Genomic DNA, 19475 nt, shown 5'->3' with positions numbered 1-19475 from the left:
GTTGGGAAGGACTGCAGTTTTGATGTAACAGTTTTATAAGTTGCCATATATAAACTCTGGGATCCGAGAGAGCTCTGGCACACGGCGTGACTACATCTGGAAACCATCGTCTCCACTCGTCCTTTCACTCATGTATTCGGTTGCTTACAATAACACACACATTTTTTTCAGTTTCACAAAAATTTATAAGAAACATTTGAAATTGATAGTCAATTCTATTGGAAGTCAATTTTAAAAACTTATTTTTTTTATGTGAGCCATGTTAAAAAAAAACATGGCTCCATTTAATAACCACACGGTATGATTCTGCATGTCACACTTACTAAAACAAACCCAGGAAACTAAACATTGACATTCCTGTTAGTGTGGATTCTGGACTGCAGTCTTTGTAAGATTACAGCAATTTAACAATTGTACTAACAAGAACACTAAAACGAATAAATAGAATATTTAGTCCAAAAAATACATACATATATTCGTCATGATATATTTAAAGCCACAATATGGAAGAATTTTGTTATGAAATATCCAAAAATCACTTGCACAGTGTGACATATTTCATGCAGTTGTGTACTTACATTATCCCAAATGTTCCCAAGAATGTGCAAATCCAGAGAAATCCTATTTAAAATAATGGCCCGTCCCTTGTCTCTCTTGTATTTGTCACATATCAGTGACTTAATATCCGGTGCTCCGCACTACCCTCAGTTTCCGGTTGTAGAAACTGCGGCAACACGCAAATGCGGAAGTGGTTATACAGCATCTGGGACGCAGCATCTGTTGTTCTGTTATTATGGATCACGATTACTCTTTGGCGAGTAAAGGAAACCCAAAAAAGTGTAAATGTAGGCCAAATGAGGCAAGCAGGCTTATGGACAAACTAAGAAATAAAACAAGGATTAATATCGGCGTGGCGTTTTCTAAATGGAGAGAGCTTCGCGACCAACTTGGACTCGACAGAGACTCCGCTCTTGCATGTGTTTTAATAGACAAGCAAGCACATTTTTTTTATTGTACACGAAATGCTCATGCACAGATTATTTGAATAGTTATGAATGCAGTTACCCTATGAAATACAGTATATGTCGCACAAAAATATGTAGCCAATAACGTTACTTGTAAATGCTGTGGGTTCGTTCCAATTTACTTTTTAAACGACGACTGTATGACTGTTTTAAACACGTAAAACTGTGTAGCATTACGCTACCAATTGACAAAGTCCAATATCAGTCGCGGGCTAACGTAGCATTACATTCCACGTATCTTGCAAGTTAATTCTTTACGGTGACATAAAATAAAATTTATTCATTACCTCGTCCGTAAACATGATGGGCGATCTCTATATGCCTCTGGATGGTGAAAACGACATGTCCCATAATTCCACTCTCCAACATAACGTCATTTAGCTTCGCCTTTTGTTGTTGTTTCGAAAGTGCGCCATCTAGTGGTCCAAATATTCCATATTGTGGCTTTAAATAATATGATAAATTTATCAATATATTACTATTATTTATATTACTATAGTAATATATTTTATATTTTAATATGAACTGACATTTATTAAATTGCATTTGATAAATCAACAGGCTGATTGCAATAATCTCGTAAATGTCCCAAATATTGTTTTAATAATTAAGTTGTGCCGATATATCAGTATGCATTAATGTATTAACATAATTAGAAATCTCATCAAACATTAACACATACACACATCCATATTATATAAACTATATTATTTATGTATGAAGCAATATATACTTGTTATTTCCTTTAACACTGTTTATTACTGATGTTTGCTAAAGACAAAATTTTAGTTTGAATCACTAAACTAAAAACTTTGAATGTACTCCCATCCCTGTTAAAATATGCATGTTCTTTCGAAACAGAATAGATGTAGACTGCTAGCCTCATCAGCAATGTGAAAGGTGGGTAGTTGGTTTTTGATGGTGATGTGAGGGAGGAACACAGGAGGCTCTTTTGTGTCGAGTGCATGTCATCATGTGGTCATCGTCAGCTGGCCTTCCGTAGTCATTATCCCTTCACAACACGCAGTCTGAATACTGCCTCACTTGACTCACTCAACACGTTACACAGGGTGTGTGTATAAATCACCCGCATTCTACATCATATCTGACGGTCCTGGAGTTACTCAAACCTTCATTCATTCACGCTATTGACATTGAATGACACGAAAAGGAAATGAAAAATTCCCAAGCCGAGCAAGAACAGAATGGTATTCTCGAGTGGGAAGAGGGGAATTTGTCATGCCTTTCACACAGGATCTTGTGTTTCTGGCCATATGGAAGGTCTTTCTTCTTAGCACTCTTACCTTTGACCCTGCAGCTCTTTGTGTGTGTGTGTTGGGCACCTGGGTGTTCACTCATGTGATGGGAATTTCTGTACTTCCATCATTCTCCATGTCACCTTTCAAAGGGGACAGACTACATAAAGACAAGTTTGTTATGGAGAACAATGGGGGGAGTTTCGAAAGAGACTTCCAGAAAATGTGAAAATGTACATGCGAAATTTCAACAGAGGTCAGGTGTGCAGGTATTACCAACAATACATGACTTAGTAGTTATCATTGGGATTTGCTTTAAGACACAGATTTTACATTAGACAAGTGGGAGACCCCTAATAAAATGTTAAAAACACTATAAAAAGGAAACTCTCCAGAAAGTGACAAACTCAACACGTGGGTTGTGAAATAACATATGCTGTGTTGTTTTAACCCATTTAATACAATATAAGCGTTTAACCCAGCTGTTGGGCTTGTCCCTTTTTTGACCAAACGCTTGGTTAAAAACAATCCAGCATTTTTTATTGATTGACAACGTTAAGCTTAGAGTGATGATTTATAAATTGCGCTGTCAGGTACAAGTTAACATGAAATGTCTGTTCGACGTTGTTTTACTTTATAAAAATAAGTATGTAAAGTAACCTACAGTTCTGTTTCAAACACAGATAAAGATAAAAAGGCAAAAAAATATTTCAGCTTTAATAATCTTACATTGCATCAATATCAACTAACACTCACTGCAAAAAAAAAAAAAATTCTGTCAGCTGCGATAGAAATATATCGTAAATAAAAATATTTCCCTGTAAAATTACAGGATGTAAGTATATATATGTAATAAATTATTTTCCCCAATGTAAATTTGCAGTCTTTTTCTGTACATTTTTTCTGTTTTTCAAAAATAAACTGTATCTGAAAATCTGAAAGAAGTTTTCGGCCAGCTGGGGCGCCAGAAATAAACGGTAAAATACCAGTTTTTCCCTGTAAAATGACATGTTTTCCCAGGTTTTCTTGTAAATATGCAGTCTTTTTCTGTTTTTTTAACGTATTTCAAATGAAAAAAATATGTCAATCAGTGATCCCGATTTGGGCCATGTAAACTGATAATTTGGGTTTCTGAATAACTCGTGAATTTTTGATAGTTTTGTTAGTCTTGATACCAATAATGCACTTCACTAAGCAAACCATCTTTATCCTGTTTTTAATGTAGTCTGCGACATTTTTTACATTGCATAATTTTGTTGGATAGGCATATCAAGAAAGATCTGTATAAATTCTTCAGTAGCTTCTACTAAGTGGCAGGTGTATGGTGCTGAAATACTATAAAACTCCAACAGCATTTTATTTTGCCCTTTAAATGTCAATAAATCCATTGTTGCTATAAATTCGGATGATTATAAAGTCAGTTGCGTTTTTTGCATTTAACATTGTTTTCCCATACTGTCTTTGATCCCAGTAGAAATCAGGTGCTTTTATCTAATGCATTCAGCATTTTTTAACCTTAGAAAAATCGTTATGTGGGTAAAAAGGCTCTTTTTGAGTTTAAATTGTAGCTGTTCCCTCATTAGTATAAGCCCTAATACAGAATAAGCTTTAATATTTGTTTTTCCTATTCTTAAAATGGACAAAACTCCTCTACCCTGGTGTTAAATAAATATTGTTCAGCATGCTTAAACAATTATAATGTTATGTTAATCCACAAAAACAGTTTTGAGTGTCTGATCTTGCACAACTGGGCCAAGTATAGGACACAAATCAAACGAAAAGAAATCGCTGGAAGCTTTTTCATATTTTGTAATGTCTGTATTTTGTTTCATCATCACAGAATGGGTACATGGGGAGGAACAAGCCTTTCAAAAGAACCTGAGGTATTTTGCGTCAAGCAGCCTAAGGTATCAAGATTTTCTCTTTTTTAAAAATCGCCATATCAATTAGTGTTGTTGACACGATGCTATTCACACAACATAATAATAATAAAGTTGCCAACTATTTAACAATTTCAGCAAAAAAGGACAGCCTGCATCTTTTTATTACATGTTTTAAATAATGATAACAATGACTTTAAAAATATAGTACAGGAAAGGAAAAGGAAAGACAATGTCTCACACAAGGAAAAAGGGAACTTACAGCAGCACAAATACAAGATCAAAGGTTTGCCATACAGAAAAGCTATAACTGAAACATACAGACATAAATAAATTGCTGAACTTTCTCCCAGCGAGAGGGCAATCCCATTCACACACACGCATACTTCTGTGTTACATTTAAACTTTGGATCACGCCAGAGAATGTGAGAGAAACAGAGAGGATTATGGGAGAATGGAGTGAAGGACAGAAAGAGATAAGAGCGCTAAAGAGAGAGAATGTAGAAAAAGGAGAAAATGAGGAGGAACCTCAGAGCTTAGACAGAATATAAAGCAAGCAGAATGTATTGTCACCATAGTGCAAATTCAGTTGTCATCAGTTACTGACCTTATATACTGTATAACGTTTATGAACCAACTAGTTCAAGAACAGACACTATTCTGTCTGGCCGAGTTTTAAATGCATCTATGTGTACTTTTTCATGTCTGCACAGTTGCGTATGAAAAGTTTAGGGGCAATTCTCCTCTCCATGATGCTTGTCTACATGAGCATCTGCTAGGGTCAATCATTCACATCATCCATCCACACATCCTCCCACAATCAGACCCAAACAAACAATAAATAAAGTCATATAAATATGCCGAACAAACAAGGGGGACACAGACAAACCCCCCAGAGTCCCTGTCATTTCTTCCCTTCATTTTGTCTTCTGTGCTTGTTAATACAAAATTTGTATTCTTGAATTTCAAAATGAGTCAAGTGGCTGCTCATTTTACAATGCTGGGGTATCATACATTTATTTTTTTAGATTATTCATGCTGGATTAAAGTATTTTAATCATTCAAGCCAGCAGACAAACGAAAGCCATACCAAATGCTTTAGTTTGTGACACACACTGCAGGACAATGGTTACACACATTTTTTTTTTTTTTTGTAAAGCATTGTGGTACCCTTTTAATGAGAACGTTGAAAACTTCCTTCTTAAAGCAACAGAAAGTGCATTTAAACATCAGATCATTTCTGGTATTAACCACGCACCCTTATGAACAATAACGAGAACAAAGGAAGTAAATACACATATTGCTTGTAATTGCGTATCGGTCTGGTGTTTTTGTAAATGAAAGATCAACACTGAAACAGAAGAGGAAAAATAAAAATTCCACAATCTTTATATTATTTCTCATTACCAGAATGAACCAGTAGAATAAATTAAACTGTAACTAAGAAAATGACAAAAACAGGTCCATTGAAATCACTGTGTATAGTTTATATACTATTTGTAAGGAAAACAGCAGCCTCAAAGCATGCTCAGTGAGAGGAACGTGGGCTGCACAACAGTTCGAGCATCACCACTTGGGCACAGGAGGGGTAGGACAAGACCTTGAAATCTGGGTAACAAAAGAGGGACAGAGAGCATGATGGGAAAACACCCACAATGCTTTTCCTTCATGACATGCCTGGTTCCTCCTCCAGAATTCCATGAATGCTGGGATACAGGAGCAGGGTGGACAAAAGCACTGCACAAAGAGGCCTTCATTCAGCCAGTTAAAGCATGTACCACTACGGCTTAGTCTGTGCTGACTCCTTGTGCTGTGGTGGTGTAACTTCACTGAGTCCAGGGCGGCATAATAAAAGAAACAAGTGTGAGCATAACAGCCATGCTTGATTCTCAATATACCAAAAACGCTGATAAAGCTTTTTTATTATTGGGGGGGGGGTGTTTCTAGATCAAGGAGTTGAATTCGACAACTCGAGTCTCATCTCTTTGTCATCTGGGGATGGCTATGGCTTAAAAACAGTAGAAAGAGAAAAGCAAAGTCATCCGGTTCCACCGGCTTGAAAAGACCAAAAAAGTTTCTTGAAAATTTCTGAGGTGCAGTCATTATCTATAAGCCTATGAACTATTCTGAATGTGTTAAACAACAGCCTGTCCATGCTCATTCCACTTTTCCACTCTCAATCATCATGTTTCCTGTCTGCCTGTGTGTGAAAGTCCCCATTGGCTGTGCAGGTGATGTCAGGATACTTCGATGATCTCCATGCTTCCGGAAAAGCTGGACTGCTTGCTGATCTTACCCAACTCCTCCCTTGAGCGTGTCTCCGATATCCCCTCTTCGAACTCCATCTGACAGCTGCGACGCTTGAACTGTTTGTCAGCAGCGCTGGAAGTGGGAGCCTCCTCGTGCCAACTGCTCCTGGAGTCCCGTGGGTCCCCTGCCTTCTCCCGCAGACGCACAGCCTCACGCGGTCCTGGGAGACAGCTACACCCAAGTGCCGGAAAGTGTACCGCCCCTCCTCCAGTGCTGTTCATTGACTCTGAGCTGTAGAACCAAGGGGCTTCGCCTGTTGGCGTCACAGGAGTGGTGGCCTGTACGGTGTCTCTATGCTTGGTCCACATGGGTCCGGTGCCAACGGTGGGAAGGCTGAGCAGCAGGGAGGGCTTCAGATTGTCATCAAGACTCTTGTGTGCAGGGAGTGAATGTCCAAAATTTAGGCCTTGCATGTGCACGGGTGAACTTCCAGCGCTACTACCATTGTGCTTGCTTTTTCTCCGTGAACGTGGTCGGGAGCTGCTCTCAGGAAAGTGGCCTGGAGATTCAGCTAAACCAGGGCTGATAGAAACAGGTGAGTACTGGTAGACACCATTGGCTTCTCCGGCCTCTGGGCTATCCAGCTTGCAGAGTTTGGGGACATCCTCTGTATGCGCAGGTGCAAGGCGAGGACAGTGGTTGGGCTCATAGACGGATTTGATATCGAGCGAGAAAGAGCGCTTTAGGCGGTTGGTGTCCAGGATACGCTCTGCCGACAAGTTTAAGCCATTAAAACCCTGCTGGAGGGACGTCGGAGAGGGTATCTTGCCATCCATTTCCTTACTGTCTTTCTCAGCCTCCAGGCGGCTCTTCTCAGGATTACTGGAAGATTCCCCTCTAGGCTCCGATAGTTCCTTCAACTGATCCGACTTCTCTTGACCTGAGGAGAGAGCCTTTAGCAACCTCAAGCCTTTCTCAAATTCCAGAAGCTGTCCTAAGAAGTTAAAGTTGGGTGATATTGAAGGTCTCCGGTCTTTCACGAATCTAGAAATACAAGAACGGTAAGAATGGTTAGCCTAAGGACAAATAGACATACATGGAAAGGAAGACGTCTTTAACAAAAGATGCAACATGTGAGCTTGTGGAGACCATGAAAAAACTTTGTTTAGAACACAGCAGGTATTGTTTACAAGTTTCTATGTGATCTGTTTTACATGTTGCAGGAAACAGATATAACATTACAGCTAGCAGAAAATGGCTTTTTGAGAGCATGCAATTTAAGCTGAAGGGTGTCTGAGTGAGTTTACCTGTACGCATCATCTGATGACAAGCCCATTGTCTTCATGATATAAGCAATGGCGATGGTTGCAGACCTGGAGATACCAGCTAAACAATGGACAATGACTCGGCAGTTGGAAACCTTGGCTTTGTCTGAAAGCGAGATCGGAAATGTGTGAGCGAATATAAAGCGAGCAAGACAATCAAATACTTCCTCAGTCACAAGTAGGGAAAAATAATAATTTCTGCAACTATACTTTGAGGATCAAATTTGTTCTTCTGATATTATCACAGGGCGAGATTCCTATTTTTTGAGTCACGTTTAATCAGGATTTACAGACCTGAATACTAAAGCATTGAGAAAAAGGTTCTTACCAATAAATTCGTTGGTTTTGTCTAACCACGGCAAGAGTTTTTCACAGTAGTTGTCATTGACGGGAATGCGCATGAAATGGCTCTCAGAGATGAACTCAGGCTTCGGGCAGGTGTTACTTGCATTCAACACATACGTGATGCCATTCTGAGCCATTAGATCCTATGAATGCAAAGAACCAATGTATGAATGATAAGGAAGACTTGTCAATACAGAATAAAGTGCTCCTGTTTTGGATGATCTTTTAAAAACATCTCATGGTCTAACCACAGCCAGTCTCACCTTGTTCAGCACATCTTTTTGTGAGCCCAGGTAGAGATGGGGCAAAATTCGTGTGGGACCCACGTTTGCCACGGGTAGGCACGGCTGAGACAAGCTCATGGGCAGAGTAGCCACAGGCTTTCCTTCACACAGGCCTGGGAAACAGGATGAGAATGCTGCAAAACCACCTGAAGAAAGACACAAAGAAAAAACACAACACGTTAGAAACGTTTGGGTCCTGTAATCTAACAATTACAAAAGGCATATATCTAGTCAAAAACATATAGAGTATTTGTACTAACAAAGGACATTGCAATGTCACACATCATTTGTCAATAACTAACCAAACCACAAATGAGATGATGAATGAGACGTGACAATCTAGGTCAGTGCATGTACAAACAGAGTGGACAGTGAGCAATGGCCAGCCAGCCTTAAAAAGAACCCTGTCTCTTTAAGAGGGGGGTGGCTCCAGTTTTGGCATTTGTGTGCTGGAGCTCCTTTTCCTGAATGACCTAATATCCTCAACTGAACAGTTGCGTCAGGCTTAAAGAATGAGGGTGGTCACAGGTGCAGACCAAGCCCCTGATTCATAGCACGAGGGTGTTGGGTGTCTAGACAACGACATGCAAACACACAAAAACAAGGTATAAATGCATTCATAGATGTGCACACATGCACAACAGTATGTCTATAAGCAGCACTATTGTAGAATGGAATTACAGTGGAAATGGAGAAAATAAAGTCTTGAACTGTGCAATGCTACAAGGAAAGTGTGAGGTTTAGTCTTTAATCTCAGATGAGGTCTATGGGAATCTAGGACATTGTAACCCTGGTATTGTGCACACACAGCAGTCAACCATGGATCCATGACATCATTTTGTCAGAGCCAGCAAAAAGTGCAATAGTCCAACAGTGACTTTGTTAATCAGATCTGGGTGTTAAACCAAACAAGTCAATAAAATGAGTCATGGTAAATAAAGACCGAGATGATAAGAAAGTTTATAACAAAGAGAAGCAAAAGCCACATTGAGCGTTGGTGCATGACATCATCCAGAATCAATACAAGGGTGATAAATACTTCAATTGACTGTGAACAGTAAGGCCACCTGCCTAGTACTAACAGACACAGAAGAACACCTGTCCCTCTTATCAACGCATGATTCACTATCTAAGCCACTATTGTTTTTTTGGGGGAGCCTGGCCCTTTAACAGCTTGAGCGACAACCTGTCTGTTTCCTGCTATTAATGACAACGGCTGGTGCAATGACATCATCTCTCAGCACAGAAGACGGGGGGATTTGCATGTCACTCAAGCAGAACCAACGATCCCCTGGTGCCTCCTCCATACGCTCTTGAAACTAGCGTTAGATGAATGACTGCCTACCAAATGTGGCACAACCCCCATATTGATTCATATGCACCCTCCCCGCCCCCACCTTAACACACACACACACACACCAATATATTCAAACACATTACAAACATCAAATCCTGGATGTCTGTTACCCTCCCCCAACCACGCTAACTGACATGGTGATGTAACTGCATGAAGGGTTGGTGTGGCAGCATTTGTCAGCAACACATAAGACACACTTCGTAACTGGTTGGTTGAGGCCTGTTAAAACCAGTCGCCTATCCCATATTTTGCCAAAACAACCATGAGCTAAACATTCCTTGAACTCAAAGGTCAAGCATCTCAAAGAGAAAGGTCTTTAAAACTGAGACCACAACCTGAAAGACGAGTAGAAAAGAACTCAATGTCATCTTTGATGACCATTTTCATGTCTCCAAAAGCATCGTAACCTTATGTTGATCTTAGAACTAATGGCACTAATGGAGCTACGATCAACGTAGGCTTAATATGCTTTTGGGCAATGCAGCCCTGGTCTTTTTGTTTCAAAGGTCTATAGGGGTGCTTTATATAGGTTCCTAAAAAATGTATTTCTGGACCACTGAAGACAAACAGGAACAAGTAGAGCGCCACACCGTTGAAAAGCCAAGAGAGGAAATACTTGAGTGAGGTCATCAGCTATCATTTCAAACTGGGCGGTGGTGGTGACAGTTAGGATTACAAGGAAACCTTTAGCTTCCTTCTAACTAATTTTGAATTAACTGACGCCTACAAGAAAATGCAATAACGTAAAGCCTAAAACCCCTCAAACAGACGGAAGTTTTTGGTCTGCAGTGTATTTGATGAATGCGCAGACACATGTTAACACTTACGTTCATTTGGCTGAGGAAACATTCGTTTTATTTACTTTCTAGTTGCGTAACGGGGCAGTGCTGACGTTTCTCAAAACCGCTGGGCATGCGAGTGCGCACAAATGTTTTCAGCAAGAGAAGTGTGCCAGGGTCAGTCTCGCGCTGGACCAGAAGGCAATGTGCCATACGTTTCCTCTCTCTCCCACCCTCTCTGAAGCTTACATAACTTTGATTTGCCATCCAGCTTATTTCTCTGTGCTTCAGACCTCGGTCCTTTAGACGAGCACAATAAACTTTCCCTCATGAAGAAACCAAAACATAAGTATTTCTCTGCAACTGTATTGGCGATGTAAAAATGTACTCCTCACCATACGTCTGAGTTGCGCGATAGCTATTGAAATACTACAGCAGCTATGATACCGTGTTCCCCAATGTGTGATTTATAATGCAGAGGCACAGAGTGCATTAACTGCAGCCTTTGATATCAGTTCATTGTCCTTCGGCACCTGACCTCCATCTTTTGGAGCCCCTCAAGTTTTGCATCCTTTCAGCTGAGCTCTATAGCCTCTCACACAGGCCTCCATTCACATCTCTACATCCAGCAGCATTGATGGGCCTCTGAATGAAACCAATGCACATTAACACACACACACACAAGCTCTCAGTCTCCAGATGCAGAAGACATGACGGCATTGAGGAACAGCCCCCATCTGTCCCACACACACACACACATACTTATTAGCATCTCAATAAGGGCCCGATGACATCATTGCACACATGCACGCCACACAATGAGGAACACAAAAAACAGCAGGGGGTTGGTGGCTACCTCATCACTCCGGGTGCTTTGTGTCATGCTTGACAGATTAGAAGTGTTAAACCCCAGGACCCTGTATCATTGAATCATTAACTCTTGGCGCCATTACAATTATTGCATTTCTGCCTCAAAGCAATTGCAGATGTAATAGCAGTAAAAGTAAATGGCTTGACAAAGTCCAACTGTTTAACTTCTACTTGGTGACATCAGTGTAACGTAATTGCTTTGACTCGTATATACACGCAGGTATGTGCACAAAATTGCACAGGCTGTGAACCATATAACTGTGAACACGCACAAAGCAGTTTTATTACTTAATGTACAATGTGTGATTTACATCAAATAAATTGTGCCTGCTGCATGCACCTTCAAGGAATTTACATCCTACTAAGTTACAATAACATTACTTTAACGCTTGATTAACGTTTAATATGTCAAGTTTCTTGAGGAACGAAAAATAATTATACATATCAAAGGCTCTTGGACTGCCACGTGTTTGACAGGTACAGTTGGGAAAGCACCTATCAGTCCAGGTGACAACAAATGCTACACACCTCTAAGCTTGCGTTCTTTCCTCATCTTGCGAACTCTGATTTTGAGCCTCATGTCTGTTTGCTGGATCCCCGGCCAGAAGCAGTTCTCCAGAGGGGTTATGACCACGTCTAGGGGCATCCGCACTAGATTGCACTCCAAACAGCAATCCCAAAACTATATGTCCATAAAACGCTGGATACACAAAAAGGTAAGATCCTAACAAAGCTCAGAATGTGCGTCTCCAAACTGAAAAAGACGCAAAGGAGAAAGAAGTGTGTGGTCTTTCCTCAGGAGCACCACGGATCCGTTCTCGATCTCATTCTGTGTGGCAACAACTGAAAGTGGAGATCGCTATTGTTGTACAGCCTCTGTTCCAAGTCTTCCCCCGCCTTCTCACTCTCTCTCTCTCTCTCTCTCTCTCTCTCTCTCTCTCTCTCTCTCGCTGTGACCTTAGAGTGAATGAGCTCATTTGCCGTTAGCACAGACTTCCCTGTCTTACTCTCTTTTTCTCTGCTTCCCCAGGTCTCTTTCCTTCTGTGTCTGAGCTAAATTCTGGCTCATGAGTAAGGCATGCAACCACATTCCTTACTCACCGAGCAAATATGCAACCACCTTAGGGGCCCACTTGATGTTTTTCTAAAAATGAAAAAAAACCTGATCTTTTTTAGGCAGTAACCAGACTGCAAATACACACGTAATGTATGTGGCGACAATTTATACGAAGCAATTTGTTCTTTTCTCTTTGACTTATGGTTACTATGAAGATTTATAATGTTGTGAATTCTATAAATGCACGAATTCTCACTTAACGCTATATATAAACCACATTTATTTAAACTTGAAAAAGTCTGTCGATTAAATCACATCATAAATAAGTCTCTAATGTTGCTATCAGTTACAATACTGCAAGAAGCAAATGCGATGCACTGCTGTATGTTGCAAAGCAATATGTTTGTATGCACGGTTAGTTAAACACAAGCAAGTGTGCAAACATCCTCATTGAAAACACCAGCGTAGACCTATACTGTATAAATTTCTAAGCATCCAAAACACCATCATCTGACCTTTTTTAGCGGCTGCCGTTGCTACAACTAAGAGTAGTTAGTGCGGAAGTGTCGTTCATTGTTATATTAACTAATATAGTTGACTAAGGTTAACAATGGAACCTATTTGTAAAGTGTTACTTGATACAGTTAACGCTTTTTAGTAGAAGAGGTTTGAGTACGTGCATGTAGGGGACATACGTTTTAAGTGTATGTTTTTTTATTACGTTTATGCAGTATGTTACATTTTTTTATTGTGTATGTGTATTAATAATGATTGTGTTTTTTAACATGTGTTTGTGTGCGTTTGTATATTTCTTAGCAAACATGCATGAGAGTTTTAGAAGAAACGTGTGCCAGATGTACTGCCACTACATCTTAAGTTGCAATGTGTTTTTTCACTATTGTTTGTTTTCAAGAGTGTGTTGAAAGTATGGCATTGAGTTACACTGTAGCTTTTATATAGAACACTTTCAAAAAAATCATTTTTGTAGCAGGACCAGTGAAAATCCAAGTACAAATATCAGCAAGTAGAACTGACAATAGAAACAAGCATTAAGATTGAGCCCTATAAGTGTGCAATTCCCTGCAAGTGTGTCAGCAGTAAACATCTTTATAGTCTTTATGTAGGTTGGCTGGTGCTTATAAAAGCGCAGTAAGAAGCTATGACACACTACACCGCAGGATCGTCTGACAGGTGAGCAGAGGAACCACGTCATTCATGCAATTCAGCTGTGACTCCAACATGCGTGTGTGTGCGACATACAGTGTGTTTAAAATTTTTAAATCGAATTCTGTTGTAGTGCGCAAATATATTCATTGACATTTGACAGGTGCATAATTTAGGTAGCATGACACAATATACCTATTTTATAACTAATATTAAAAAACATGATTATTGATATTGTGTTAATTCTACACATATCGTAATACCATAAGCTATTTAGCACCCATTCAAAATTTTGCCTTAAGAATCACAATGGTTGCAAACGCTCTCTGCCTCCATACACCTTTTAGACCAAATAACAGAACAAAACCCAATATAAAAATGTAATTTTATTGATGGCATCATTTATTTCTTTTTAAAAACATGCAAATAAATATTGTGATAATATCATCACCGCAAATCATTTGGTCATGATAACAGCGTATGGTAAAGTGACCAGATTGTTTGAATGATTGAATGAGTATTTGTACTATTGCAATTAATTACAATAGTGTAATATTGTTTCCCGATCAAACTGACCATAACTGGTTTTAAAAAAATTTATCAAAACTCTATGGAAAAATAGTCCACTGTAAAAATAGTAAATACTAACCATTGCAAATGATCAAAACATTATTGCATGCATTAACACAAAATTCCATAACACTACAAAAATATAACAAATATGAAAACATATGACAAGTAATACTGTAGTTACCATTTTTAACATTCTCTAATTGTAATTACATAACCCCAACCAGTGTTGGGTAAGTTACTCTGAAAAAGTAATTAATTACTAGTTACTAATTACACATTCGATAATGTAATTAGATTACTGTACAAGTTACTCTCTTCAAAAAAGTATTTAATTACTAATTACTAATTACTTTCTATATCCTACATCAACCTTGATGAGTTAAGTGATTCAACGATAGACAAGAAACGGCTCTATTCATTCATTCAAATAAATAATATAAAACTACATAAAGTATTATTATTAATTACAAATGTGAGAATTATACATTAAAGCACGGATTTTAAAGTTAGACTTTGAATTTTGATGTCAATTCCTCTTCTGCACACACACATATTACACAAAGTATTTAGTTGAATTACATCAGAAGTAACTGTAATTAAATTACAGAAAAATAAGAGTAATCCCTTACTTTACTTTTTCAAGGGAAAAGTAATTAAATTACAGTAACTAATTACTTAGTAACAAGTTACACCCAACACTGACCCCAACCAACTCCAATATTTTCCTTTTTACAAACTGTATACAGTCATTACAACCAGTAATTCAAACTTTTAAAATAATTTTTATGCTTTTGGAAATGGACCTTTAAATTAAGCTTTTTATTTGCATTTTAGACTCATTTTGAGCACAGATGTCCTTTCTGCGAATGTAATAGTTGTCAGTGCAATTACTATTTCTTAGATAGATATTTTTAGTTGTGTATATCGCTGCGTACTTTCACCAACATACAGTATGTGTGGAAATCACTAGATTCTGTTTTGTGACGACGGAACTTAATGGTGAAGTTTAACATTCCGTGCAAAACAATCCCTGGCCTGACCCTGTTATATAACACATACGTACAAACAGTTTTACTTTAATTTAACATGAGTAGTTAGCACCTTGAATCCGATAACTTCGACTCTAGTCTTTTGATATTTGATAATAACTTGATGACGCTTTCTCGTATCTCGTCGTACATTCTTCATCGCTAAGCGGCGTGTGACCAAGTAACTATAGAGGTATCTTACAGCCCCCTCTACTGGTGTAAATAACCACTGCATGGTTCCTCTGGTACACCATAGGATATGTTGATTGGGCTTTTTCTGTGTATTTTCTGGTTGTTTTGGATGTGCTGTAAAACGGGGACATTTCCTGGGACAGCTCCACTTGGGAACAGAACACCAAAAACCGGGACTGTCCCTGGAAAACGGGGACATGTGTTCACCTTAGCATATAGTGAAAATATGATATTGTGTCATAATATACACTGAACAAAATTATAAACGCAACACTATTGTTTTTACTCCCGTTTTTCATGAGCTGAACACAAAGATCTAAGACATTTTCTATGTACACAAAAGGCCTATTTTTCTCAAATATTGTTCACAAATCTGTCTAAATCTGTGTTAGTGAGCACTTCTCCTTTGCCGAGATTATCCATCCACCTCACAGGTCTGGCATATCAAGATGCTGATTGGACAGCATGATTATTGCACAGGTGTGCCTTAGGCTGGCCACAATAAAAGGCCACTCTAAAATGTCAAGTTCAGCTCATGAAAAATGGGGGCAAAAACAAAAGTGTTGCGTTTATAATTTTGTTCAGTGTAGATTCCCTGAAAATGAATCAATTAATTTGTCATTTCTATAACCACGCTCTAGGAGTTACGTTTACATTTATGCATTTGCCAGACACTTTCATCTAAACGTAGTGTATGTTTTGAGTATGTGATCTGTTGCTTGCACTACACGCTAATATTTGAACTGTATTACATTCAATACACATTCTACAAACAACTGTTTTTGTCTATTTCATGCTTTTGAGTCCTTAGATTGTTCGTGAAGAATTTGGGTGTGTGTGTGTGTGCCGAGTAGGAGGGGGTCAGCACTGACAGCTCTTGTTGTCCGAGCACCAGTGACATGCGAGCCGCGCATACATCAGTCAATGACGTAATGCTTACGGGCCCCAGCTGTCATGCCTGAGGTGTGATGTAGCCTCCAGTCGAGAGCTGAGAGCTATCGCTCAATGCTCACACGCGCATATCTGTCTAAGTGTGTCTAAATCCCCACCATTTGTGATAAAACAGCATTAAAACCACAGCATAAAATTAGCCATAGTTTGACATGCACATCATATAAATGGATCCCAATGGGGCCTCTCTCTTTCACTCTCATGATCTGTTGCGAATGAGCTAGAATCTCTTAGCGTGATTAAGCCTCTAGATGTCTCATGTATACAAAACCATGAGTGAAGTCATGGAAAGAGATGGAAACACAACACTACAGGACACAAGTGCGCACATGCTACACGCTACGCACGTGCTGCTGTATTGTTTTACCGCCACAAAAACTGAATGAGGGAAATATAGGAGTGCTTCGTACATTCACATTTCTTATAGGTCAAAACCAGGGCTGATACACGGTATGAGAGAAATATTTGTCTCTACTGTTATGTGCAGCTCTATTTTTAATATTGATAAATCATCCCTTGTTGCATACACCTGTTGACGTGTTTTATTCAGACACGTGCCTAAAAACTCTACTTTTACTGCACATGTTTATAGACTTATTCCTATCTTATTCGTATCGTACTTGTACAGCAGCCTACGTTACCAGATCATGTAAAAGTAAACACACTTTAGGCTAAAAAAGCAAACCTGTATTCTTCACACAGTGGTGGGGGCTATGTTTCAACATTTCATGTTGGCTTTAAAGCTGCAATCTGTAACATTTTTGTTTCAAATTAGACAAAAAAGTTATTGAGCAAGTACTTCAAAAATCAGTGTTCAAAACTGTCTGTCAAAATAATGATTTATAATATAAGCTGTTGAGTGTGATTTTGTGGGAAACGTCAGTTTCTTTATGAATATTGGATATGGCTCTAGATGGTTGGGGAACTAATAGAAATAGAAGAGATGCAATATTTTTCATCTCATAACCCCAAAACAAGCTAAGCAATGAGGTGAAAAGAACAGCATTGGTTGAGTCTTAAAGGGATAGTTCATCCAAAAACGAAAAAATCCTATAATTTACTCACCCTCAAGTTGTTCCAACACTGTATAAGATTTTTTGTTCTGTTGAACACAAAAGAAGATATTTTGAAGAATGTGGGAAACTAAACAGTCCTGGGGCACCATTGACTACCATAGTAGTTTTCTTCCCTTATTGCCCCAGAACTGTTTGCTTACAAATCTTTCTTTGTGTTCAGCAGAACAATCAAACTCACAAAGGTTAAGAACAACTTGAGGGTGAGTAAATTATGATCGAATTTTAGTTTTTGGGTAAACTATCCCTTTAAATCAGATGGAATGGAATAGGTTACAGACACTCTGTTAAGCAGTATTCGTAATAATGATAAACAAGGCTTCAGGAAATGTTCGAGGTCTCTAAGTGTTCAACAGGATGCCGTCACTCAGTACTGAGCTGAAACTTACAGGTCAGAGGTCAAGATCATTAATCAAGGTCTGCCATATATCAACCATGTTACAAAAGCCGAAGGACTCCGTTTATCTGGGTTTAATGTTCTTTTGGAGGCCAGTTACAACAGATTTGAATTTGTTTTACAGATTTGATGTTTTGCAAGATCTTTAATGCAGCCAAAGCCTAAGAACAATCTGGTCTGGTATTTATAAATGTATGATGAATTTGACACTCTTTTGTCACGAATGGTGGTGAAAGAACCCAAATGCAGGCAGGCAGTGAAGGGGTTAACAAATGACTTTTATTTACACGAAAACACAAAACCAAAACACCCACAATGGGGAAAAAACTAAACAGAGGCCAATACAATAAAACGAAAGACTTCCCACGAGGGGGCTAAAAGAAAACAAGAACAGTAAAACTAAACTAAGGACACGATCAAACGTCTAACATTAAACACGACAATACAGGTTAGGAACACAAAACTCACAAAGGAAAAAGGGTAATCCACACACGAAATCAATGACTCGACACACGGGCAGGAAACAAACACAACGTAGCACATCCACGGAACACAATACAATCCACGAGCACAAGACAAAGAAACAAGAGGGTATTTAAAGGGAAGACAAACGAGGGATAACGACACGGGGCAGGTGTGGGTAATCAAACACTTAGGGAAGGATAACGAGGAAACGAGATGGCGGGAACAGAGACGAGACACTGGAAAAACACATGAGAGGTAAAAACATAAACATCTCATGGCCTTCCCACATAAAACCCAAGGACTCTGCCCCGATCCCACCACACGACTAGAATTTCATAAACAAGACGGTGGGACCGTGACAAAAGAGATTATACAAGCAACTTGGACTTCTTACATAACTGCGATCCAATGCAGATTACTAAATTACTGCGGTAAATCCCCTTCACATGCATCAACTAAGACTCATTGTATCATTGTATAGTTTATTTTAGATATCAAGTTAAAAAATAAAACCATTTAAATGTATTGAGGCCAAATAAATAATGCAGCACCTATTATAATTTGAGGGGCCAGTTATGAGATCTATTTAATATTACAGTTTTAGTACTACTTTAGTTCCTACAAAGAATCCTCAGCCTTCACATTTTTTGTGAATAGAACATACTTAATATTGTTGGACTTGAAATTTACGTGGTTGAGTGTTTCGTAAATCTAGCAGAAGGACCAATGGGCTGTTAACATACATGTATATGTGAACTGATATAAGAACCACATTTTGTTGTATAACAAAGCATCAGCTATTTTCATGCTGTTTGGTGTTCTTAAATAGAAAAGAAGGGGCAATTGGGAAAATATGGTTTATCTAATAACATAAACAGGGTTTCTGTTAACCACCCTTCCCCCCAATATCAGAGAAAGAAAGCAATCTAGACCCCCTACCCGGACAACCATGATGTCATCTGGACACATGTAAACCAGTATAGAAGTCCCCGGAGAGGGTTACACAACTTGGAGGATGTGGCTCGCAAGGGTTGGAAGGAAAGGGGGATATGGAGAAAGCCAGAGAGGGAGATAAATAAGAGACAGTACCTAATGCTACCAATAAAACAGCGAAATTATGACAAAGCAAACATTCTTCACACGGGGGCCTCAGGCCCTGCTAGAAATCCATATTTAGCTGAGGTTGGAATGGAAGGATCTCCGG

General features: G+C 39.0%; 1 protein-coding gene across 6 annotated transcripts in view; it reads right to left on the bottom strand.

The window, feature by feature from the left end:
- Positions 1–6029: 6029 nt before the first annotated feature.
- Positions 6030–19475, bottom strand: part of dusp8a (dual specificity phosphatase 8a) — a 34489-nt gene continuing 21043 nt past the window's right edge. For 5 of the 6 annotated variants that reach the window (XM_057329440.1, XM_057329446.1, XM_057329442.1 and 2 more), the window contains 4 exons: positions 8345–8511; positions 8065–8224; positions 7719–7842; positions 6030–7455 (listed from right to left, as the gene is read on the bottom strand). In XM_057329440.1, coding sequence (XP_057185423.1) covers positions 6399–7455; positions 7719–7842; positions 8065–8224; positions 8345–8511 — 1508 coding nt within the window. In that variant the 3' untranslated portion in view covers positions 6030–6398. Of the gene's footprint in view, positions 7456–7718; positions 7843–8064; positions 8225–8344; positions 8512–11899; positions 12401–19475 lie in introns of those variants that run through there. The other variant, XM_057329447.1, reaches the window with a different exon arrangement.

This window comes from Triplophysa rosa, linkage group LG3 (assembly GCF_024868665.1).
Source record: "Triplophysa rosa linkage group LG3, Trosa_1v2, whole genome shotgun sequence".
NCBI lineage: Eukaryota > Metazoa > Chordata > Actinopteri > Cypriniformes > Nemacheilidae > Triplophysa > Triplophysa rosa.
This window is presented reverse-complemented; position numbering and strand designations above follow the sequence as displayed.